The 25844-nt window shown below is 41.3% G+C and overlaps 2 protein-coding genes across 4 annotated transcripts; one reads left to right on the forward strand and one right to left on the reverse strand.

The window, feature by feature from the left end:
* Positions 1-104: 104 nt before the first annotated feature.
* Positions 105-17935, forward strand: LOC146616053 (amyloid-beta A4 protein-like). 2 transcript variants are annotated; one of them, XM_085375087.1, is made up of 18 exons: positions 105-311; positions 5719-5886; positions 5975-6104; positions 6203-6315; positions 6572-6762; positions 6842-7062; positions 7244-7411; positions 9425-9558; positions 9981-10055; positions 10864-11022; positions 11218-11346; positions 11448-11547; positions 13242-13309; positions 13609-13747; positions 13848-13901; positions 15605-15696; positions 15786-15932; positions 16010-17935. In XM_085375087.1, exons 1-18 carry the CDS (start codon positions 252-254, stop codon positions 16109-16111), a joined length of 2250 nt encoding a protein of 749 aa, XP_085231213.1. In that variant the 5' UTR covers positions 105-251; the 3' UTR covers positions 16112-17935. The 2 variants fall into 2 exon arrangements, with proteins under 2 accessions (XP_085231213.1, XP_085231214.1); XM_085375088.1 differs by lacking the exon at positions 7244-7411 and having other exon boundaries at positions 16010-17934.
* A 22-nt stretch (positions 17936-17957) lies between these two features.
* Positions 17958-25844, reverse strand: gabpa (GA binding protein transcription factor subunit alpha). Of its 2 annotated transcripts, none has more exons than XM_085375089.1 (10): positions 25733-25844; positions 23319-23396; positions 23083-23227; positions 22881-22965; positions 22564-22788; positions 22260-22454; positions 22115-22171; positions 20928-21053; positions 20341-20533; positions 17958-18675 (listed from the first exon to the last, which is right to left on the reverse strand). In XM_085375089.1, exons 2-10 carry the CDS (start codon positions 23393-23395, stop codon positions 18453-18455), a joined length of 1326 nt encoding a protein of 441 aa, XP_085231215.1. In that variant the 5' UTR covers position 23396; positions 25733-25844; the 3' UTR covers positions 17958-18452. The 2 variants fall into 2 exon arrangements, with proteins under 2 accessions (XP_085231215.1, XP_085231216.1); XM_085375090.1 differs by lacking the exon at positions 25733-25844 and adding an exon at positions 25356-25708.

A 25844-nucleotide genomic window follows, 5' to 3' on the forward strand; every position in this document is an offset into this window, starting at 1 on the left:
ATCTTATTTGAAATGGGTGATGTTGTAGTTGTTATTGTAAAGGTTCTCAATGACATGTAAGCGCGTGCGCACACACACACGCGCTCCCTCCGCCCGCTCCCACCAATCCAAACACATCCTCCAGCCTCGCGCCGTCACCGGGAGCTGGATCAGCAGGATCAGGACTGCGTCGACGCATATTCCGACATTTCTCTTTGTGCAAACGGACAAATCGTGAACATAACGGCGCTGCTGGACACCGGGAGGACGGTATGGGGGAGCACGCGGCGTTTCTGCTGTTACTCGCGGCGACCTTGACGCTTTCATCCGAGGTGAGTTTAGCGGAGAAACCGCAGCCTGTGGCGGCTAACCGTTACCTGGGCCAGACTCTTATGCCACCGTAGCTGTCAAACACTAACCCCGACACCCCCTCTCCATACACACACCGTGTTTAATCTTCATAACGACTATTAAAAAATAACATATGCAGATTAGATGGAGTCATAACAACACGGCGTGGCTGCTAATGGATGACATAAGAGCTATTAGAAGGTGCTGCTGCCAAAGATAACGCGATGTAAGGGCTTGTGAGCGGCCCACGCAGCCTTTAATCCTATAAATGGATGTCCTCTGTTTTTAACAGAGGTGAAAATATGCCCTGTGAATCCACCTTAATCGCAGACCTGCAGTGTACACACACAGAGTCGCTGCGCAAAATAAACCACCAAACCAGGAATGTCAGCAATGCTACCGCGGCCTACCGTTAGATGTCAGTGGTTGGTATCTTGGCCCTGTCATGTCGGATGTTATTAATCACGGAGTGTTTTTTTTTTTCATTCTTCTACTACTCATTAATGTTTGATTTTTACGTTAAGAGAAGTATTAACAGTTTAACCGCTACGCCTTTCGCCGGGTTATAGCACCGAGAAGGGTGTAGGGAGCTAACGGTGGCTAGCTTTTTTCTAGAAAATGACAACACAGCTGTAAATGTCAAGTCCACTGTTAAATACCTGGACGGATTTAAACCCAGTACCATTCTAGAAAAACAAGAAGGGTTGTGTGTAAATAACCCAGCTGTGTCCGGTGACACCAGCCTTTTATTTATTTATTTATTTTTATATAGCGTAGATAATATCGCGCTGGGCCGCCTGGTCCAGCGGAGCTGCGGGGCGGTGAAACTGCTGAGGAGAATGGAAAAAGGATGCAGCCTTATTAGTTTCACACAAGCAAGATGGCGCCTGCAGCTTGGTGTTCCTCTGATGGACCACAGAGGAATATGTTGCCCAGGACAGCTGGAAAAAAGGATGAATGGGCACCTGTAAATCAATTAGTGCATTTTTCCTCATTGTCACGTTACATTCACGGCGAAGGGGTTGTTTTTCACGCTGCAGGCTCACCAGCCCCTGTGTGTGGTGCAGTGAAAATGTCTCCACAGCAAAATTATGCGGTACACACTATCGACACCATACCCGTGTCTGTCGTGACATTTGAGCTGCATTTGTTTTGTAACGTTGAAATCAGCATTGTGCTGCCTTTTACGCACCAAGCCTCCGGCGATATAGAGATTATAATTTTCCACGAGGTTTGTCACGGTAAGCATACCGAGGATTGTTTTACTCTCTTGCCAGTTTAGTTTACCCCAGCACACACAAGCCTATTATGCTGTAGTGATTTCGCTTTCTCTATTTTTGTTTTATTGTTTGTTTTGTTTTGTCGTAATGTGAAAATGATATACAAGCCCTGCAGCACCAAAATACATTAAGTTATTTTAGGGTAATCTTGGATTGGTTTACTAGTAACATGCGGCTTTATGAAAAACTGGTTGAGGCTTAAATATGAAAACTGGCAGCGTCACTTTGAAAGACATAAATAAGTAATGGAGTATATGGTAGTGCTGTGATAACGCAAATTTGATATCAATGTGATACCAAGTAAATCAAGGGCCAGTGTTGCCTATACTTTTAACCAGGGAAGGCAGTGTGTCATGATTTATCAGAGTCAGAGAGACTTTATTTATCCCCAAGGGGCAATTAAGATACAACAGAGCAGCATGACGTTTAAGAACGCAAAACTGTTCAGCTGACTGGCCGGTCGACCACACGAGCAGCGACCCAGAAGGAGGAGAACTCCCCCCAGACTGAGCTCCAACAGGAAATCAGTTTGAGAAGGGAGGGGGCGGGAAGCGGGGGGTGGGTCTGTGTCAGTGTACATGCGTACGTGTGCGTGTATGGGCTCAAATTGTGGTTAGAAATATTTTGTACTTGTAAATCAGGATTTGTATGTGTAAAAAGAATTTGTGTGTGCGTAAAAAAAGATTTGTGTGTGGGCTTAGCCAAAAAAATATGTGTGAAACTGCATTCAAGTTGCAAGTTACAAGTATGAATTTTGACCCTATTTTTCTTCTGTTTGTCCAATGTCATGTCAATCACAAATTTAACTATCCAATCAGAGAACAGATGGGTTTGGCTATTGGAGGGGTGCTTTATGGAGCTTCAGGTCCTTGAAGGGAATAAATGCCCTTTTACATGCCAGCAGTGCAGCACAGCGTTTTCCTTCATCACCACGAAGGAAAACAGTCTGTGGTGGTCCGAGTTTTGTGTCACAGGTTTATGTGCTTAATACAGGGACCTCCAGAGCCTTTTCAACAGCGTCAGAGTCAGAGATAGAAACGACAAGGAGCAGGTGCATCTAGTACAGGTAGAGCTGCTGCAAAAACCCACAGAGCTCAGCAGCCGGGTCAGCCCTGACTTTGTGTTAAACTCATCCTAAAGTAATAATGGTATTTCTAACCACTGATATACCACAACTTTATCCTTTCAACAGCTACTGAAAGTTAGGGGACCTAGCTTCTATCGGATATTTACATAGAGATCCTCTAGCTTCCAACTGTATTACCCTTCAAGGACCTGCAGTTCAAAAAAGTGCCCCTCTGACAGACAAACCCATCTATTCTCTGATTGGATAGTTAAATTTGTGATTGACATGACATTGACCAACCAGATGAAAGGAAGAAAAATAGGGTCAAAATTCGTACTTGTAACTTGAAACAAATCTTTTTTACGCACGCACAAATTCTTTTTACATATACAAATCCTGATTTAAAAGTACAAAATATTTATGACCACAATTTGAGCCCATATGCGTGTGTGTGTGTTTTCTCCGTGTTCAGCCGAGAGGAAGTCTCCCTTTACTCGATTAGGCAAAAGTCCACAATCTTTGGTCAACACGGGTGGCCTTGAAGGAGGTGGGAGAAAGTCACAAAAACAGTTTTGTCATCTAAGGGAGAATTTTGTTATTCCTATCAGCTTTTGCCTTGAGCATCCAGCTGGTGCCAGGGGGCAGAATGAGGTGAGATGGTAGTTGTTTTGGTCAGTGCGAACAAACTGCATCCAATTTTGCAGTTGGTCTAATGTCCATCACTGGCCACCAGGTCTCTCAATTCCCGATGCAGTGTCACCTCAAGATCTTATCCATATTGCAGAGCCATGAGCTTCTCCAAGATCTTATCCATGTTGCGTTCAGTAAACACAGTCTGAGTACTCACAGCCCTGCCCATTGTTTATCATGTTGGCCAGCCTTATGGGAAACGTCTCCGCAGGACAATCGGGCTCTCCCAAGCCCCGGCTTCTCACCGAGAAGAGGTTGCTTTATGATCTAAAGCATCATCAATCTGCAAATTGTACAATGCAATACAGTTTTATGTGTATAGCAAATTTAAAATCAGAGGTACACCAAAGTGCTTCACAAAATCCAGTAAAAGTACCGGTAGTAGCAAAATACAAATGCAAATAAGCTAGCAGGTAGAAAGCATTGATTAATTAAGCATACAAGGTAAGCAGATATCAAAATAAAACTTCAAAGGTAAAATCAATACAAAACATTGTTCAACAAAACAGAAGAAAAGGGGTTCCATGAGAGTATACTTACAAGAAGCGTACTCTAGATAGCCAGGAAGGCTAAACCAAATAGATACGTTTTCAATTGAGATTTAAAAGTCTGGATCGAATCAGACACGCAAATAGCTTGAGGTAGATTGTTCCAGATGTTAGGTGCAACTGGAGCGAAAGCACGGTCACCTCTGGTCTTTAGCTGTGACCTAGGTTGCACCAAGAGCAATAAGCCTGTTGATCTCAGTGCTCTCCTGGGAATATAGAGGCTGAGAAGATCAGTAAGGTAGCTAGGTGCAATATTTTTTATGATTTTAAAAGTAAGCAATAAGATTTTAAAATCAATGCGATATTTAATGGGAAGCCATTGTAGGTCAAAGAGAATTGGGGTAATAGACTCAAACCTACCAGTTCCATTTAAGAGGCGTGCCGCAGCATTTTGAGAAAGTTGCAGTCTATGTAGAAGGGCAGATTGGAGACCAGTGTATAGGGAGTTGCAGTAGTCTAATCTAGATGTGACAAAGGCATGAATATGTTTTTCAAGATCCTCATGTGGTAAGTATGGCTTGGCTTTAGAGATTAGACCTAGTTGGTAAAAACTAGGTTTAACTACAGAGGACACAAGAAGGTTTTTGAACACATTTTGATGACCACTAAATCATGATTTTCACAGCTTTCAGCTTTTCATGTAGTTTGAGACTGCTTTTTTGGGGTGAGACCTGGAATGCACATCTGCCCCTCTCTGAAGTGCTTTGGGTGAACTTCTGTTGTTTAAACGTGCTATAAGCTGGAATAAAGTAAATGTGACAGTCAACACAAAAAGTTTCAGACATTTTTTAAAATTAATATTTGAGCTTTATTCTTACATTTCCAAAAGAAAATATTTTTTTAACACAATTCAGTGGGCTGTATACTGAACTCGGAGGGTAGAAACAAAGTATCGATCCTATTGCGCTCGTATCGATCCAATACTAGTACCAGCGTTAGTATTGATGCTACAGATATTTGGAGCGAGACACCCACCTAGTATATGGGGTGAATAGCTATGAGTGGAATGATGTGCCCTTCAGCAGATATTAAACCACACACATCCTCAGTTGATATGCCCCAAGAAGATGTAATTAGAAATATAAATAAGTGAGTAATTGGGTAACATAATGCAGACCAGGCAGAACAGCTACTAGAAACAATGGGTTATGACATGCATATTCACAGGAGTCTAATTATGTGCTGTTATTCACAGGCAAACGCATCATAATGTCAGAATTAGTCATTTAATAATTGGCAACAGTTGGCTCAGAGGCTAGCGTTTTGTCAGTGTGCACCATCAGCTTTTTTGTGTTATCTGCCAGAAAATCAAGGCCTCACAAAGGCGAAAACACATAGAGACTTCCACCAATTGTGTCCCAAACAAAAAGGATGGAAAAATATGCTGATAGCAGTATCCTATGAAATCGACTGCCAAACCCGGTTCTATGGAAAGACATTATTTATACCTTATGGGGGTTTTTTCGTAGCTAGAATTTAATACCTTGTAGATTACTTTTATTTTCCCTTCTGAACACTCCCATTGTACTTTAACTAATGGAGTAAAGCCAGACTTGACAGACAGATTAAGAAAACAAAAAATGTGCTGTTCTATGGCAGTAGTATTGTTGAGGAATTTAAAAGCATTCATCTTTATGACTTACTAATCTCACTACTTTATATTTGAAGTATGCAGTAGAATGACTTCAGAGGAACTTGGTACATACAGTATAAGCTGCATGATGAGATATTTATGGATAAGCTATACTTTAGGGAGTTTGGTAGTTTTCGTTATTGTTCTGTTTTATACTTTTTCTCTGTCCAGGTGCCAGATGATGACTCGGTGGGTTTGCTAACCGAGCCCCAGGTGGCCATGTTCTGCGGGAAGCTCAACATGCACATCAATGTGCAGAGCGGCAAATGGGAATCCGACCCTTCTGGTACCAAGAGCTGCATTGGCACCAAGGAGGGCATCCTGCAGTACTGCCAGGAGGTATTTCAACCGAGTAAAACAGCACTGCAGAGAGAGAGAGGTATGAAGTATTGCAGCAATAACATTCAAATCTCCCATGTTTGCACAGGTGTACCCAGAGCTGCAGATTACAAATGTTGTGGAGGCCAACCAGCCTGTCAGTATCTCCAACTGGTGCAGGAAGGACCGCAGGCAATGCCGCAGTCATGCACATATTGTGGTGCCACACCGCTGTCTGGGTGAGCTTTTTTTAGTCCCTTTGTTACTGAGTGTGTTTATGCATGGTTGCATCTTTAAAAGTGTACAATACATGCAAAAAGGTGTATTTCTGTTGCAGTAGGAGAGTTTGTGAGTGACGCCCTGCTCGTTCCCGACAAGTGTAAGTTTCTGCACCAGGAGCGTATGGATCAATGCGAGAGCCACCTGTACTGGCACACTGTAGCCAAAGAGGTGAGGAGGGTGGCTTTTTGTGTCTGTTTGCTTCCCTCATTGTCCTTCTGTTTCTGTGGTAGCGCCACTGTATGACTCAGTGCTGTCAGCCTTCCCTGGCACTTTCTTCTGAGTTATTCTTGTCCTTTTCTGTGCTGTTTATATTCAGTAAGCCATAGTTCAGGTTTCTGGGTTTGCCGCAATTAGCTCTCATAAGGATTAAACCGATTGAACATTATGGTGTTTGATTTTGGATGCTGTGTGCTGTTAAAATTAGTACTGCGGAGACCGCTCCATGAATCTCCACGACTATGGGATGCTGCTGCCATGTGGTATAGACCGTTTTCGAGGGGTGGAGTTTGTGTGCTGCCCGGCCTGGGCTGAACGGGAGTCAGACAGCGCACAGCTTCAGGGGGAGGAATCCGATGTGTGGTGGGGCGGAGCTGAGAGCGAATACTCTGATAACAGGTACGATCACAGGTGGACTTTGACTCGTTTCTGTGCACGCCTGTTGATACAAAGGCTGAACCACCCGTTCTGACCGCAGCATGACCCGCCCAACGGACATACAGCTGGCCGCCAGGGAGGATGACGAGGATGTGGACGAAGAGGTGGAAACGTTTGAAAGGGATGACAACGGGGATGGAGAAGAAGATGACGAGGAAGTCGATATGACAGATGACCGAGATGGCGATGAGCCCAACGCTAACATCGCCATGACAACAACGACAACCACCACCACTGAGTCAGTTGAAGAGGTCGTTAGAGGTGAGAAATGAAGCAGTTCTGCCCTCTTCTCACTCTCCTTAAGTTTTTTTGTTTGTTTGTTTTTTGTTCATGGTTTGATTTCCATCATGTGTCGCTATGTTGAGTTACTTCTGTCTCCCATAAAATTCCAAACCTCACCTTTTGCATTCATGTTTAATTTGCCTATGTGTACATGTCTCAGCGGTTTGTTGGGCTCGTGCTGAGTCAGGCCCATGTCACGCCATGCTGGAGCGTTGGTACTTCATGCCTGAGACGGGCCGCTGCGCCCCCTTCTTGTTTGGGGGCTGTGGGGGCAACAGGAATAACTTTGAGTCGGAGGAGTACTGCCTCGCTGTCTGCAGCAGCTCGTGTAAGTCCCGGGACTGAAGCTACAATCTGAAGTGTCCACATCAGGAGCCTGATTCCTGTCCTCAGGCTGCTACAGACTGTTTCTCTGGCTCGCTCGTTCTTTCTGTCTCTCACTGACCTTATCGTCTGAGGCCTGTTAACCTTTCAGAGCACTGACAACTGGCTGTAGTTTCATTCATTTCATCATTTTTTCCATCAAGATAGAAACTGTATTTTTGAATTGGAAAGCAAAAGTAGACACAAGAAGAAGAAAAAAGAGGGCCACAACATTACAAGGCTGTGAGCAAACCTAGTTCAAAAGGACCAAATCATTGTTAGTTCTACCGGAGAAAAAAAAGTCTTTCAAAAGTGAAAATGTGGCACACATACAGTGTACCAAATAACTGCTGACACTCTGGGGAATATTGCTCATTTTGTTTTTTAGGTAAAAAGAGAAACACCCCCCCCCCCCCCTAACTCTAACATTAACCCTCTCAGGCTCAAATTAAACCTTTTGTTGCTAATGCACAACCAAGTCCTGCAGTGGTACTTCTGAGTAAAAAAAACTCATAAAATATGTATGTGGGGTAATCAGAATGTTAGTTGCAAATCGGCAACGCCTGCCTCGAGAGAGTTTAGCTGCTGCCTTTGTTATAGATTTCACTGTAGCACACACGGTTCAAACACAGCGTTAAACAAACACATGTGGGGTTTTTGGCTAAGAGTGCAGCTCAAATGTTTACATAATTTTCAATAACATTCTTTTGTGTTCTTAACAGGTGTAGCTTGCACAATAGTGTACTCACCTGTGGTAGCTCGAGGTTGAAATACATCCTTGCTGGCGTTAACAACAGATAACGTGGCATGTAGATTTTTTTTTTTTTTTTTTTGGAAATCCTATTTTCCTAGTTAGTTTTAATGTGTGAAATCCTACAAATCAAACTAATTTGCATTGAAAAGTGACTTTAACATTATATAAGTAATATTGTTAACGTGTCAGCAGGCTTCACAGATCTGTGATTTCACTGCTTCTTTGCAATTCAGATACCTCTTTATGAGAACTCCCTTATAAGTCAAACCCACATATGAAATATGAAAAAAATAAATTTCATTATTTAAAAAGGCTGATTACTCCCTGAAACCTCTGGACACTGTGGGTTTAAGCAAATCACTAAAACAGGGTTAATTCTGCTTAATTAGAATGATAAACGAGGGATTAAATGAAGATAAACTGCAGTTTTATTAGTGCGTGACTCAGTGCCAGCAGTGTTTTGTTTTTGTTTTTTTTGTTTAGTTTAGTTTAGTTTTTTAAATCCTACTGGCCAACGGGAGAGTTTCCATGGTGCAGAGTGGCCATGACACAGTCGTTCACCTCCAAACCATTTAATCACTCATTGAATCATTTCTAACCCGCACCGCCGTCATAACAGTGTGAAGACCCAACGGTGAATGCCACCTTGTGTCTGCATGCGTTTCTATACCCGTGTGTGTCTGCATGCTTCACACTGCAGTGTGTGTTTGTAAAAGAAAAAAAAAATTGTGCCTGCAGCTCTGTAGTAGTGAAGATTCCATCGGTGTGTCTTAACCAGATGTGTGTTGGTGGTGTGTGTGGAAAAAGGGAATGCACTCTTTTAAGTTTTAAGCTGGTTTCCGTTTCCTCACGGCGAAATCATCAGCGATACAGTCGGCCCTCATCCTGACTCAGCAGTCCTTATCTCCATGGTCCCACATTCAACAGACACACAAAACTGTGGGAAACACTTCACTTTCTGTCCCCTGAAATCCTGCTTATCTCTTATGTAAATATTTACATAGAATTTCCATTAATTTTCTGTGTGTACCTAATCTCTCAAGTCCCTAACCCACCCTTTCATCAAACAAGTGGAATTGTTTATAACTGAATGCATTGTGGGTTTCCAGCTGACCGATTTCAGTGTTTTTCCTGCATTTAAACATCTGTCTATCTCTGTTCTGCGCCTCAGTTTGCTTTCAACTGCTCTGTGTTTAATTCCCATCTCCCCGTACTCTCATCCAGTACCAACAATGGCCCCCAGTCCTCCAGACGCTGTGGATCGCTACCTGGAATCACCCGGTGACGACAGCGAACACACAGACTTCCAGAAGGCCAAAGAAAGCCTGGAAGCCAAACACCGTGAAAAGATGTCCCAGGTGTGTGTTTGTGTGTTTTCTTATCGTAAGCATTCCTCTCAATGTGATGTAGACCAGCGGTCTCCAACCTTTTTCGCGCCACGGACCAGTTTATGCCCGACAATATTTTCACGGACCGGCCTTTAAGGTGTCGCGGATAAATACAACAAAATAAAACTAGTACCGGTACCGAAAAACAAAAAAAAGATGACACACGTAAAAAGACCCAGGAAAACCGAGTTAACGATAAAAACGATAACAAAATAACGCTGAAAACCGATTAAAACCCTGAAAACCATACATTTCACACCTGAGCCTCAACTCTCGCGGCCCGGTACCAAATGACTCACGGACCGGTCCGAGGCCCGGGGGTTGGGGACCGCTGATGTAGACCATGACAGAAGCTTAAACGTCTTGCTTTTTCTTTCAATCTGACACTTCAGGTTATGAAGGAGTGGGAGGAGGCTGAGAGGCAGGCCAAGAATCTGCCTCGTGCAGACAAGAAAGCAGTCATCCAGGTAGGAATCAGGCCACAGTGTCTGCTGTAAATGTCTAATTGCCATTACATTACATACATATACATTACATAACTGAGATTTATATTATCCAGGACAAATTTGGCAAAAGTTGAAGAGAAATAGAATTTAGAGTTTCTTGGTTACGGGTGCATTTATAAGGGAGATTACATTTAAAGCCAGTTAAGTGAGTTATTATATCTTAATTAACCCTAATGAATTGAATGGATTTAAATGTCCATGGAGTTTGCGATGGGGAGCTAAAAATAAGATTTAATAATTGTAATTGACGATGTGTCAGCTGATATTCTGAAAAGGGTCAGCGAGAGGTTAAACTTACACTTGAGCAGTAAAAGGACGATGGGGTGCTGTCGTCATCCCGATGGGTGGCTGGGCGAGCAGCATGGACATCCAAGTTTATGAACAAGACAATTCAAGAATGAGGCAACGTAAAATTTGAAAATTGATACCATATGTGCATCTACTAAAATACTTGACCTCAAGGTCCACATGTCAAGTCTTCTGAAAATCTTGTAAATGTGATAACTCAAGAAGGCTGAGGAGTAGCATTGGAGGTCGTCAGTATTTTTAACCCTGTAGAATACATTTCAGATAAATAAATGATGATGGCCAATATCAGCCTGTGATACTTGTTAGCCAATATATCTGTCAGGCCTGAGGTTGAAAGTGTATCATTGTATTTAATGGTGGAAATAAGACAGACCTCTTCTTTCCAAACACATGTTTCTACCGTAATGCAGTGTGGGTATTTGTTCATATACCGACTGTGTAAAAAGTACTGTATCTGCAGCACTTCCAGATAAAGGTGGAGGCTTTGGAGCAGGAGGCAGCGGGGGAGAGGCAGCAGCTGGTGGAAACCCACATGGCCCGGGTGGAAGCTCTGCTGAACAGCCGCCGACGCCGGGCTCTCGAAAATTACCTAAGCGCCCTGCAGGCCAATCCTCCACGGGTACGTGCACGTCCCCACACACCTAACAACATCCTAATAACAGGAACGCTACATTGATTTAATACTCTAAATTGGTGCCAAACAGTTTCGATCAATGAGTCTTTTGAGGTTGTTTATCAGCAAGGCGCACATGTTTAAGAAGCGTATCCAACGTGTTATAATTCCACTTATTACATAACCCTGTGCCACCACCAGCCCCGTCAAGTTTTGAGCCTGCTGAAAAAGTACATCCGCGCAGAGCAAAAGGACAGGCAGCACACGCTGAAGCATTATGAGCATGTCCGCACAGTCGATCCCAAGAAGGCTGCTCAGATCCGCCCTCAGGTATCTGGATCAAACAGTCAAAGTCTTTAAGCATCATAAAAATAAGTTACGGCTTTTAAAATAGACACAATCACAAAGTGGGTTTTTTTTCTCATCTCCAGGTGTTGACTCATCTTCGTGTCATTGATGAGAGGATGAATCAGTCGTTGGGTCTGCTCTACAAGGTGCCAAGTGTGGCAAATGAGATCCAAAACCAAGTCGGTATGTGTTTATTCATGTCTTATTCTTAAAAGTCAAAGGTTGAGGACACTCATCACAGTAAATCCCCGAAACATCTATTACTGAGAATTCATCCAAATGTCATTTGTAGCTTCCAGTGCCTCACTGGTTTTAGGCAGTTGGTATTAAAATTAGGTCATAGGTTGCGAAATCTATGAAAGTATTCTTGTTGTTTTATTCACATGCTAAACGCGATTGGTCACTCACCTTCCACCTGTCAGCACTTGTCTTACTTGGCATATAATAATAATGGGTGGATGACTGGATATGTAAAGCGCTTTGGGGTCCTTAGGGACTAGTAAAAGCGCTATATAAATACAGGCCATTTGCCATTTACCATTACCATAATAGCATGTTTGTTTAATTGTTGTGAAAGCCGATGACTAAAGTTTTTCACTTATATTTTATGTTGTTTGTTTGTTTGGTTTGTTTGACGGGGCAGTTTACCTGCTGGGAGAAAGTCTTTCTCAATTCGTTCCTAAGGCATGCTGTTCAGGCATGGGTCAAAGGGACCATGCTGGAACAGAATGTAATATTAAAAAGAAATAAAGGCGAGCATGGTTCATCGAAAGACTGATAGCTTAGTTTTGATTTGCGTTTTAACCAAGAAAGGTGAAGCAGAGGAGATCTCATGTAGATATGCCAGTTACAGCATGAGGTGTGTACCAACTCCTACAGATTATATGTAACTGCAAAAGCCTGTATTTGACAATGGCAGAAATGTGAATATGCCTTTCAACATTAGTGTAGGGCAAAGCATAAGTCCAGCCACAGTGACAGTAATATTCAACGGACAGAGTCTCAGCTCATAAAAGAGAGTGGAAAAAGTCAGATAATAAATGTTGCATCTTTCATCGGGTTTTTTGCAGTTCCCCTGTTTCACCGTTGTAGTCCACTACAGATGGCTACATATCGAATCAGACCAGTTTTGGCCGTTATTAAGAAAACAAGTGTAATTGCGTTCATCAAAAAAAGTGTGGGAAGCTTGTCTTTTAGGCCCCAAGGTCCCAAGATTCATTCCCTCTACCTGTCCCAAAGGGTCATGCGGAATTTGGAATTTCCTCCTGAAATAAGTGAGAATCAACTAAAACTTGAGGGACTGCTCTAACTTCATGAATTTAAGGCAATTTTTAAATTCCTCGGATGCAAATGTTTCGCCTGAGTATTATTACCTTTGTTTCCAGCATTATCCAGTTACTTTTACTGAGGTATTCATTTTTTATTGACAACAAAGTTTATAAATTTTGGTTGTTTCTCTGTTTTTATGTATGTTTATTTTCTAATTGCATGTACTTAACTGTTGTTATGTATGTGCTGCTACTTTGGGCAGCATATGTAAAAAGAGATTCTGAGATCTTATGTTGTCCTGATTAAATAGAAAACTTGAGATTATACAATCTGTGTTATGCAACAACCATCCAAACCACACTTATTCAGTACCCTTTAACTCCCTGTAGTGTGAATTAAAGCGATGCTTTTAACATGTGTTTGAAGTCCACTGATTACAGGACGCTAAAACACTGATAATGCAGTTTCATTCCGCCATGATTACTTTCACCACTTTAGGCTATTGTGTAGCCTTGATTTGTTTTTCCCTCTAACCGCCACATTCCTTTCTCGGATTTGTCATCACTTAACCATCTGCTTCATTCTCATTTTGTTCCTTTTCTTTGTAGCAATTATAATGCAGCGAGTTCAGGCGGAGCTGTTTCAGCAAGTCTCTTCACTGCAGAGCGATGGTCGGGTGAGTCAAGTTGCACCAACTCACAAATGCAAAGTCTTCTTTGTGAACGTGGACATTCTGGCATAAATATTGGAATCACATAGACTGACATGACAAAACAAAGTCACTGTAACCACTGACGTGATGGGAGTAGTGTAATTAAAGCGATTAACAAAGAAAATGATGTTGTGATACTGCGCCTGTTTAAATGAGGTTTTATTAGTGATCTTTTCCACATAGACATCATAATTTGATCGGGTTATAAATAAAAAGCCACCCAAACGCCACGTATCCTGATTAACATTCCTCTGTGTTTGCAGATGGATGGCAGGGTGAGTTATGGCAACGACGCTCTGATGCCTGATCAGGCCTACAGCTCGGCTCCTATGGACCCTGGCCTGGATGGGCTGGGGTTCATTCACCCTGAGAGCTTCAATCAGCCCAACACAGAGAACCATGGTAACACACACTACATTTTGTGACATAAATTGAATTTTATTAACTTTTTAAAAATGTGGTTTGATATTGAATATTTTTGTTACACGCTGTATTTCTGTAGTTGAACCCGTCGATGCTCGTCCAATTCCAGACAGAGGACTCCCCACACGGCCTGGTATGTATGTGAAGTCCAAACGGAAACACAAGTACATACTTACATCCTCACTCGTATACATTTACTGCATATTAAGGACAGGTTTCAAAATTCAGGTCGTTTCTAACATTGCACTTGCCAGACCTCATGCTAAGAGTCAGTCGAAACAGCAGCACAGGTGCAACTTGTGCTCCTCTTAAGCAGATGAGAGAAGGAGACTGAAGAGAGAAACCTCAGGGAGTATGAACATAATATAACACTGGCTATATTCAGTTTCACTCAATTCCTGTTATTTAATAAGCACCAGTTCAACAACAGTTATTATAAGGTGCTTTATACTACATGAAAAAGAGCCTAATATATTAGAGAGAATCCCCTGTGAGGACACACATGATGAAGAGACCTCTGGCAGAACCAGGCTAAAGGAGGGGGAAGCGTTCTGGCACGATTGGTTTGGGGATGAGGGAAATGAGAGGAGGAAGAAGAGTGGCGTCTAAAAGCATCAGGAGCGAAAAGCTAACCTTAAATGAGTGATTTTAAACTGTTAGTTGGAGAGCTGAAAGACAGCAATAAGTTATTACAGTTTCCTGAGTCTTTATAATTCCACTAAAGCTTTCAGGCTTTCTTTAATATTAGGTTGTAGCCTTTTTGATCCTTTTGGGAAAAAAACCATTTAGTGTTTGATAGAGAAGTGTCTCATAGATAAACTTAAGTGAGCTCCATAACGGCAGCGACATCATCACCAAGAATCGGAGCACCACAGTGTGACAGGAGACTCACACCTAATGATGGTGGGATCATGAGGTGAGAAGAATATCTGAGAAATTTTAAAAAAGGTGGTACCCTGTACTCCTGACATTATGGTAGTAACTCATATTTCCCATAAAGAGGGTGAGACAGAGTAGACCGTGACTCACATGCTGTGGTGCTGATTGTGGTTTTGCAGTCTTACTGCACACATGTTCTCATAACACTAAACACACACAAACAAGATACTGGGCAGTAAAGTGATTGAAATACTCTACAATGTTACATTAATAAGTGGTGTGCATATGTCCATATCAAAGTGTTGCAACATCTGCACAAAGCTGTTGTAATCCTTTCCTGTAAATGATTTGTATTTGAATCACACGCAAGTTTTCTATCAGTTGCTGTTGGTGAAGGATTAATGATTATAATTGGATAACTTTCTCCCAGCAGTTGACACTTATGCCAAATAAAAACATCTCAAAATCACAAGGCAGGTCTATATCCAGTTTCGAGATTCATTTGAGATGTGGTTGGCTCCTGGGTTTCGATGAGACTCTTTTAAGTGTCCTTTGATCCACCAAAAATTGTTCAACTACTTGATAGATTAATACGGGGGCAAATAATCCCACGTACTCTGAGGACTTTACAGGAATCCACAGTGTCAAATGAAATCACCTCCTCCCGCTGTTTGTGTATTAAAAGACAGTTTGGGGTTTTATTTCACCTCTAAATGTCTTTCTACTGCTTCATTTCCTATAAGACTAAGGATAAGAATCTTTTTTTTTTTTTTTTTTTTAAATCCCAGAGGGAAATTCATATGTCTTAAATAGCTCATCTGCTATTTGGATGAGAATTAAAAGGTCGATGGCTGTGGGTGCAAATGATTTTCTGTTTCTCTCTGTTTTAGGAGAGATGCAGAAATCCATGTGCTCGATTTCTGGGATTAATTTGGGTGATTGATTCTGTGGTTTCAGTGTCTGCCCTGAAGCCGGAGGAGATGCCAGAAGTGCGGATGGACACTGAAGAGAGGCAGAGTGCTGGATATGAAGTTTATCATGAAAAACTGGTAGGAAAACCCAGCAAACCCAGTCATCAAATATCATCTCCTTCAGGGATTTATGACTGACTTACTATTATTATTTTCTTTAATGTCAGGTGTTTTTCGCTAATGACGCTGGATCCAATAAAGGCGCCATTATCGGGCTGATGGTTGGTGGGGTGGTCATAGCAACAGTCATTGTCATTACCTTGGTGATGCTGAGGAAGAAACAGTACACTTCAATTCACCACGGCGTGATCGAGGTAAAAGGCTCACCAGTTTGTGCTCATAGATCAAACACGGTTCGCGTGTTAGTAACTCCTCATCCTCTTGTCCAAAGGTGGATGCAGCTGTGACGCCAGAGGAGCGTCACCTGGCCAAGATGCAGCAGAACGGCTACGAGAATCCCACCTACAAATTCTTCGAGCAGATGCAGAACTAAAAAGCTGCACAACAACATTTCCCCCACAGTGTCAGCCTGCGCTCTGTTCCATTCAGCTCCTTTGCCCTCAGCCCCAGCACCTTCAGCGCCCTGTTCAGGAGGTGAAGGGTGCGAGGATGACTGCATAGCCTGGTTTGTGTCTTTGAAAGTAAGGAAAGGAGACATTTTTGTCAGGGGTTTGGGCCAAAGAAAACTGATATGGAACAAAGCCTCCTTAAATCCCTTGATTGTACAGAGCTAAGCATTACCCAGCAGCCCGGTTAGACAAAGGTATCCTGTTACACCTACACATTTCAGTCAGCCCCTGGAGTTCTCATAGCATTTGTACTGGAAAACCCCTCGTCGACTGTTTATACGACATCACGGCAGTAAGACACCCACAGCCGAAACTTGTAATTTACCAATTACTCCCTCACTGCTCCTCAAACCGGTCCGACGAGAGCTCTCAGAGCGACCCGTCGCACGAATAGTGTTTCAGGTTTATTTTTCAAAAAATGAGAAAAAAATGAAGAAAAAAATACATAAATATATACAATCAAAAATATGTAAAAGCAGGAAAAACATTTTTTTTTTAAACGTGTAATATATTAAGACAGAGATTAGCTGTAAGTATATGTAGTGCATGGCAATATTGATGACTGATTAAAAGTATACTGTATGTGAAGGTCCTCAGGACGAGGAGGGGAAGGGGGGGGGGGGGTCCTCTCCCTAGATATTTTAGAAGGATTGTACATTTCTGGCGTCTTCTTTGTGACATGAAGAAAAAAACGAGTATTCAGAATCCGGTCTGCTTTGTCGTCACAGACTTGCTTTAACTGAATCTTGGCTCTTTATTGCTCATCTCCATGCTTCACTGTTGTGTTAGCTGCATGGGCAGAAAAAAAAGCTCTATGTATGTAATATATGAAGTGTAATAGTATCCGAAAGGAAGATGATTGTGTTACTTGTTTGCGTTCTATGCACTCTTGTCATTTTTGGGAGTTTTGATTATTGCCACCAAATATTGCTGTTACAGTCTCTGATGCCAACTGTCGCTGCACTTTGGATTTTTCTTAGAAAGAGGCTCGAGGTTCAAACCTTTTAAGATGGAAAGTTTTTATGAAAGCCTATCATTCCACTGTCTTTGCTGTAAATAATTCAGATGACGACACCTTCCTTCACTTCCATTCCCACTTCCAGTCATTTCTTTCCCAACCCCCCTTCCCTCATGTTTATCCTCTCCTTCTTGCTGTGTCAGCAATATTGTACATTGTGGCACTTTGGGACGTCGTATGTGAGCATTTCATAAATAGGACTGTTTGGGCGTGGGGAAATCAGACATTTTCTCCTCTCTGGACACATTCCTCCACCAAATGTCACATTCTATTTTTCTACATCACCAATGTATACGTGTACAGCGCTTCTGTTTGTCCTGTGCTCAATATTTCAGCTCCTGTCGAATCTGTAACTTATTAGGAGGAAACATGGCCCTCTCTCTAAATTATTAACCATGAATGTGACATATTGTGCATTTCTATGAGAAATACAACACATATCGCCTGCACATTGCACCCACACGTGGATAGACACTGACTGAAGCTCTTAATCAGGCAAATGTTTCAATTTGTATTGATGCTCACTCTGGGTATCTTTGGAGCCTAGTGATGAAACAAACTCTTTGTCCCTCTGCTCATTGATTCAGTGACCTTTCTCTGTGTGTAGTTAAATGAACAATTTGCTTAGAAAAAGCTTTCTACACTCACTATACCATCAATAAAATTTTGAATGTACATAGAAGCATTTGGGTGTCTGTCAATGTGAGTCTTAAAAAGAGAAATTCTCACATAGCTATTAAGAAAATGCTTGCCACTTTATTCCCCCAGTGGACAAAAAGGGTCCAATAATTCAGGGAACAAACACTAAATAAAATACAAAACGGGTCCTCTATAAATGGAAAATATGAAAATACACTTGCCCTTGTGGCTATCAAAAACATGAAATACCGGTATATACAGTGGAAATGGTCCTAACTACAGACAAGGAACACACAACACAAAGCTCTTAACTGGATTTTTCAGTCACACTCAAGCATTCAATGACATGCACGCAACAATCAGTAATCAGAAAGACATTCTCCCTTCATCCTGAACACTCTTCTCTTGGTTAGAGTAACAGAAAAGCTAAAAAAAACTTCACCTGTCTCAGTCTAACTTGAATCAAACTGTAAAGACAATAATAAAGGTGGTAATCCACGCTGATCAGAGACCAGCTTTGCATTTCTGTGTCTGAGAGACGTTTTTTATCAGCAGTGGAGCGCACGTTTTGTCCGCAACACCTGACAAGCGCTATAATGTGACGACCTTCAGCTGTCCTTGTCTAGCGTCGTGGTGGCCAGGGTCACTGTAGTGATCGGCTGCCCGATGCCGTGCATCTGCATGCGAGCCAGTTTCTTCTGCTCGCACTCGGTCACCAGGCTGTTGAGCTCAGCAGCGCTGTAGCCAATCAGAGTCCTCAGGTCACACACAAACTTGTAGACAAAGCGCTTTCCCTGCACCTTGCAGATCATGTCCCCGTCGTAGTAGTATCTGAATGAAAATACAAAACTCAGAATCACACCAAAGTATATCAACTGATGAGAGACAACAGATATGCAGATGGCTTTCAACAAATGAATAATGGACAATACATCAGTGTATCCGTTCTTTTATATTACAGCAGCTTTACATTTTAAAATATCAGAATAATCAGGTTTGTTCTAAGTTCTCTTAGTAGCAGAAAGAACCTCTCTTCTTCCTCTTCATATCCTCCTATCTTGGATCGTCACTCCTGCCTACAGGCCATCACTACTAGGGTGACAGTCAATCAGCTAAATATCAATGGCAATAAAACTTATCCTGACTTCACAAAATAAACCATTTTGTTGTCTCTAAAGATGGTTGTCAGGTCCACACTTCCCAAAGCGTCAAAAGTCTTAAAGTCATCTTGAACAATACTCTTTATCGTCCACATCACATTCGGCCTACTACCACCCACTTAAGATTTCTAGACTTCTTTCTCAACACAGCACTCAAGTCCTGGTTGCCTCCCATTTGGATTCCTGCAATACCACTCTCTCTGGTCTCCCAGAAAATCTCCTTAATCAGCTCCAGACGGTACAGAACTCTGACCATATTACAGCCATTCTCATCCAGCTTCATTGGCTCCCTATTCCTCAGCATATCCAATGCAAGATTTTCCTTCTCGGTGACTTGGCAGCCCCATATCTTTCAGACCTCCTTCATCCTTACACCCCTTCCCTTTGCTCAGCTTGAGCTGCTCTCCTGCTGAGCGATGAGTGCCAGAGCCTTTAGGTGTGATGCACTTTGTCTTTGGAATTTACTTCCACTTCACTTTTATCGCCTAAATTCTTTGACACAGTTCAAATCGCACCTCAAAACCCTGCTATAACTAAGCTACGACCATTTCATTTATAAAGTGGGCATGTTGCACTACATGTATAAAGGCTCATTTACACCATGGTGCCCTGCTCTCAAAAACCTGACAGATGTCACGCTGTCTGTGAAGCTGGATTTAAGATAAGTGTTTAAAGTTTTGAGCGCCATCTTGTGTCAGTACAGAATGTGTCATCTCCAGGTTAATTGGTTAATTACTGCTAATAGACTTACAGTAGTTTATTTTAGCTAACTAATAAAAAAACCCCAAAAAACCCAATAACTCAGTCAGAAAAAAGGGCACTGAAACTGAAAATAAGGGGATCACTCTTCTGCTGTCCCTGGCTGCAACAATGACATTTTTGTTAAGAAATCAAGGCTCTACTGTCCACTTTCACTCTGTCTCTTAAGCAGTAAGTGGTTCTCCGTTGTTTGGCTAGCTACACTGACAGGAAAATCCCCCTTTTAGCTGTAATGTTCAGGCTTGCAAAGGGTGTGTTTGAAGGGCGCCAAAAAATAAAATGTACTATTGTTTTTATTATTGTTATTACCACATAAGGGAAACAGTCAGCATCATCGGCCTACTACTGGAAATATTCTGTTTTAAGAAGACTGCTGTCTGCGTCTGCAGGAGGAAGCCTTGCTAACTTGCAGCTACACTCTAAATCGACTTTGTACTGGAAAGTTGGCAGCATGTTTAAAGTCAATCTCACTGCACCAGACATTTGTCTGCGGTGCCTGTGAGGTAATGGCTTATGTCTGGCTCCAAACTTTAGATAGAGTGCCACAAAAAGTGCCATTAAACAAAAACACACAAACCTGAGGGCTCGACTGAGCTTCTCATAGTTCATGGTAGGCTTGTTCTTGCGTTGCCCCCATTTCTGTGCCACGAGCTCAGGCTGGTTGAGTTTGAACTCTCCCTCCTCGCCTACCCAGGAGATGCAGTCTCTTGCGTCCTTGTCGGTCAGCAGCTCGAGCAGAAACTGCCACAGCTGGATCTGACCATTGTTACCTGACAACAGAAAAACAACACAAAGTATTTGAAAAAGATTATTCAAATAAAATGTGTGTATCTGTAATAAAAAAGACAATTTAACAGCCACAACTGATTAGAACATAACATTAGAAATGGTAATAGGAGTATTTTGTACCATTACTAAATCTGCCAATTCTAAATGTATTCAAGTATTTAGTCTAAAATAGCGCATTAAGGAAGGTTTTGTCAGACAAAATGGCTAAAAACGTTGCATTTTCAGTTTGAATGCAAAGCAACATTACTGTCAGATTGTAAATTTAAAAACTAAAACCTAAAATTGGTGACAAAACTATCCCTGAACACTTTTGAAAACTTTCTGACTTTACAAAAAGTGAGTTGCCTAGAGAGCGGCTGTGTGCGTGTGTCCTACCTGTACGGTTCCCAGGTGAGCTGCGCTCCTCCCCTCCTGAAATGCGAGGTGCTCTGGGACCACGGTTCTGTTTCAACACCTTTATAGCAGTGGGTGTGCTCACTTGAGCTGGGATTATCTGCACAGCTGGAGGAACAGATGGGAAAACTCTTCATTAACATGTGTTTTGGATCTGAATCTATTTAATAAATAACTTCCTGTTAAATATATGGATTTTGTCCAGAGTTTAACGAGCAGAACTATGTGGAGGGCATGGTCATGTATAATCAGACAAGATAACCCAAACAACCGAGGGAATTTACAAAGTTTAAACATAGCACAATAAAGTTGATTATCTTTATCTGGACGTTGGTGATGAAATGTCTCTCACTGAAAACACAATGTTCCCTCTAATTTTTCACGTGTCTGAGCGAACACACAAACTCCCTGAGCGGTCCCTTGGACCACTGTGAGCAACAGCAGACTTGTACACTGTGGTCACGCCAGCATCGAATCCATCCAAGTTACATGGTTTATTAAAATAATCAAATTACAGCATTTACATTTATGTTAGACTGGTTTTAATTAACTGCTTTAGCCCACTTACAATGAAAATTAATAAATAAATCTTGTCCATGACCTGTTTAGTATGTTAACACTATTGGAACTCCAATTTTAAAAACAAAATTTTCTTTCTTCTTTTTTTTTTTTAATAAAGCTGACTTGTATTATGAGTCAGTGGTCTGGGACAGAGTCCTGTAACTCTGTCTGCAAAATACAGTATATAATGACCAATGTTGGGCAATTAATTATATAGTTCTTCAAAAAAGAGTTATGCAAACAAAGTTTTTTGCAGCTGTTTACCTAAAAATGCGGCCAAGGCGGGGTTTTTTTTTTTTTTTAAATAAACATTGCAAACTATTTACAGAACATCGTTCTAATTCCATACGGGAGCAGACAGTCACTTACTGACTAACACTGCAAAAGAGAATTGTCAGAGTATTAATTTTAATTTCAATTCAGGTTAGATTTTATTTTGTGCGCAACGCAGATTTTCTGTGCGCAGAGACCGTGCCAGCAGTGCGCAATTGCGCACACGCGCAGCTTAGAGGGAACATTTGTTCATCACTCATCCATTTGAGTTCTTCAGTGTAAGGTAAACAGTTATTTTAATTGTCTTTTGGATGATTTTTCACGCTAACACTTACGCTGATCAATCGTGACGGTGGCGTCTCCTCCAGACTGGTCCTGGCTGGCCAACACGTCTGAAATTAGCACAAAATATTAGTTTCATTTTGGCATGAAAACACATTTTATTCCATCAGCTGAAACAAACATTTGAGTCAGACCTACATTTGCGAAGGAGTTCCAGGTGACTCCAGAGTATCTCTCCATTGGGCACTTTCTGAAGGAACTCCTCCTGAGTGAAAGTGCAGAGGTCTCGCCCCTGGATGTGAATGCTTCCTATTTCCATCTCATCAATGTTAAACTCTTTCATTACCCACACAGCCCAGTGGATCACCTGATCAGCAGACCAGAGCATAGGGTCTGAGGAGAGAAACCTCACACATTACCAACCGTGTTTGTGTCTTTGTTTGTTAGCACAATAATGATTGTTTTCCACTACAATAAGGTAGTTCATTCAAGTATTCCTCACCGTACGGTATGCCCAGGCGGACTTGCTCTTTCCGGTAGCCTTCGAGAGCTGCGGCCCAACGTGTAACCTGCTCTGAGGTCTCATCAGACAGGGAAGACCGCTCTACAGCAATAAGCTGTCCCTCCTCCACCAGAGCACCCTCTTCCCCTGCTGCATCTGGATCAATCACTACTTCAACTGTTTCTACTGGCTTTACAATCTCCAAGATGTTCAACCTCTCCTCTCCTAGAAACAAAAGTAAAAACAATGCATTTTAAAATGTACTCTCTCTTTACTAACTTGAGTACTTGATATGAAATGTGTCACGCTTTTGGTACCTGGTTTGGTTATTATCTGCAGGCTGAGCTGCACTGTGCCATCGGTCTTTACTCCCTGATCGAAGAGACTGTGATCAGGGTGGAGCTAAGAGGAAAAGAACAGATAAAGCGAGACAGCAGTGAGAAACAGTTCAACCCAGGACCAAACAAAAATCATTTAATCATGAACAGATTATGAAAGGTGTCATTATCTAATTCTTACCTGAATGTCCTGCAAACAAATTTCATAAGCATCCAATGAGATTTGGATACGAGGCTCCAAAAGCTTCTTCAGATTACCAATTGGTTCGTTTATGTCGATATCTTGCTGAATCAAGTCTGACGCAGTGATGGTCTGCTCCTCAACACTACAAATCAAATAACATGAGACAGAAATGTAAAAACACAGCTGCTGCATGAACAAATTAATTGTTTTATTTATGCAATCATCTCTCTCACCCTTCTTCCAGGCATGCCTGTTTCTCCCGTTCATCTATCTCGATCTCTATCATCTCTTCTGGCTCACTTTTAGACATTCTGCTGGGAGATAACGTTTTACCAACACGAATATAAAGTGACACATTAAACAAAAATTACTGTCAACCAGATAATCAGCATAAAAGAAAAGAACCAATAAACTCTTAATTAGGTAGCTGGTCACACTACCTAATTAATCACTTAAAAAATGCTAAAATTAAACTAAAACTATAATTAGCTTCTATCCTCCTCCTCACTGTTAAATTAAACAGCTAATTTTAATTAGAAAACCCAAAAATCTATCCAGCACATCAAATTGATGTTTGTAGTGATTATTAATGGCATTCCATCCATCCATCTCCTCTTGCTTATCCAGTTTACGTTCACAGCTGGGCGGGAGTCCAACCCAGGTGATGGTGCTAACCAACACAACACCATGCTGCACTGACTTATCAATGCATGTGCTTTTGTTTTGGGTTTTTTGGAATAACTTTATAACATGAGATGCACCATTATTTTTTTTTCCAAAGTAGGCCTCTGGGGGTCACTACACATGTAAGAAGGACTGGTCCACATATATTTATATGGGGAAAGAGTCTTTGTTACCTTAGTTACTTTTAGACAATCCATAAACAAAAATATATTTTAATCAGAATTTAATTAACCCATTTGTAAAGACTAATATTAATTAAATTTATTTTTAAATCACAAAAATTATATTAAACAGCCAAAGTTGGTGCAAGCAAATTTTGGTTTTGTAGAACAAAATTATAACAAATACAGTATGAAATCATTAAACAAAATTTATCTTTTTAATCAACTAATAAATAAATCAAGTAATATTTTTTACCTAAAATTGTAAAAAAAAAATAAATAAAAAAGTTGATTTTTGATAGAACTAATAATCATTTAAAATACTAATTTAAAGTTAAAAAGAACTAAATAAAAGTGGATATTTAATTGATCTTTTATTCTTCTACTAAATTTCTAAACTTACTTTCTTAAAAATATTTAAGTAAAAATAAAGTGAAAATAAACATAAAAGTGGTTGTTTTGATATAGCTTGTAATCTTCTAATAAATTCCTAAAATAAAACATACTTGAAAAACGATATTTAATAGATCTTTTAAACTAATAAATTAAACGAATAATTACGTTCTTTAAAAAAGTTTAAAAATAAATATGAAACTAGGTATTAACAGGGCAATATCACTACAATAACACCTTTCTGTTGTAATTTCTTTAATCGAAGTAATACAAACAACTAATACATACTACAGTGTAAATAACAATAACGACTTCACTGTCGTGTAACTTAAAGAGCATACTGTGCCTGTTAAATAAAACAGGGCACTTTGATGGGGGTTTTCTACCATAAAGGCCTCTCAGCCTCGACTCCTCATTGGCCGTCTACAACAGTTCAGTGACTGCTAACGTTAGCCAACTCGAGGGCGAGGCTGTGGCTTCTAAAGGCCAACTAGTAGGCCAGTAGTTACAGAAAATAGTAACCACGTATAACTACACGTCCAAAAAACGTGTTGGAAAAATTCACCAAACTCAAATTTATGCGTTAGGCTACACGTGTACAGTGAAGCAGGCCTACAAAAAACAAGTTAGCTTCAATATAGCAACGCGGGGCGAGGCAGCTGCATTACACAACCATCGATCCCGGCGTGCTAAACAACCGTGAAAATATCCTATGAACTCCGAGTGCTTCGTAACTTCAGCAAATCTTTGTTAAAGCACACTTTAACTCTGCACGTAGAAAACTTTTAAAACGGAAATAGAATAAACGGAAACAAAACAGCATAGGGCAAATGGAAAGGAGCCGGAAATCCTGGCTAAGGTTTTACAGCGTTGCAAGACTTCCGAGAGCAGCGATGATCGATCCAACGACAAGTTTTAGAGGAAAGCGACCGAGATACACTGAAACAACGCTCGTTTAGACGTGTAAATGGATAATAAGGAGAAGAAAGAACTAAAAAAAATCTGTTTCACCGCGTATGGAATTATACCCACCCTGAGTTTGTGGTTGGACGGTAATCAGCACCGCGACAGTACGCAGCTTCTCCACTGTGCTGTTAGCAAAACAGCTAACTAGCGACTGCTATAACAACCAACGTTATTTCTATTTTCAAGCCGAAGAGGAAGCAAAAGTCCGAGGGAGCCAGCGTTAGCCTAGCCTTTGTGGAAGTTGGCTAATACTGTGGGTTTCTGCCTCGTAGGTGGGCGGCCTCTTCCCAGCAGGCTGACTAGGAATCAACAACACGCTAGCTAGGTTAGCTTTGCTGCTTGAGCTACATAAAATAGCGGGAACACCCCAGATACAACAAACGTGACGACGGTGTGGTACATTTTCCTCACAACAAGCATATATGTCTCTGAAATAATCATACCTCTTAAAATTTAGACCTTCAGAGATGTTGATGTTCTATTGTGGAAGATAATCGGCAAAAAAATGCACACAGTCGAGAGATATCATGCAAGTTTTTAGCCAACTACACTCAA

This window comes from Diplotaxodon limnothrissa, linkage group LG16 (genome assembly GCF_057381915.1).
Source record: "Diplotaxodon limnothrissa isolate DT_005_m linkage group LG16, D_limnothrissa_male_GT1.1, whole genome shotgun sequence".
NCBI lineage: Eukaryota > Metazoa > Chordata > Actinopteri > Cichliformes > Cichlidae > Diplotaxodon > Diplotaxodon limnothrissa.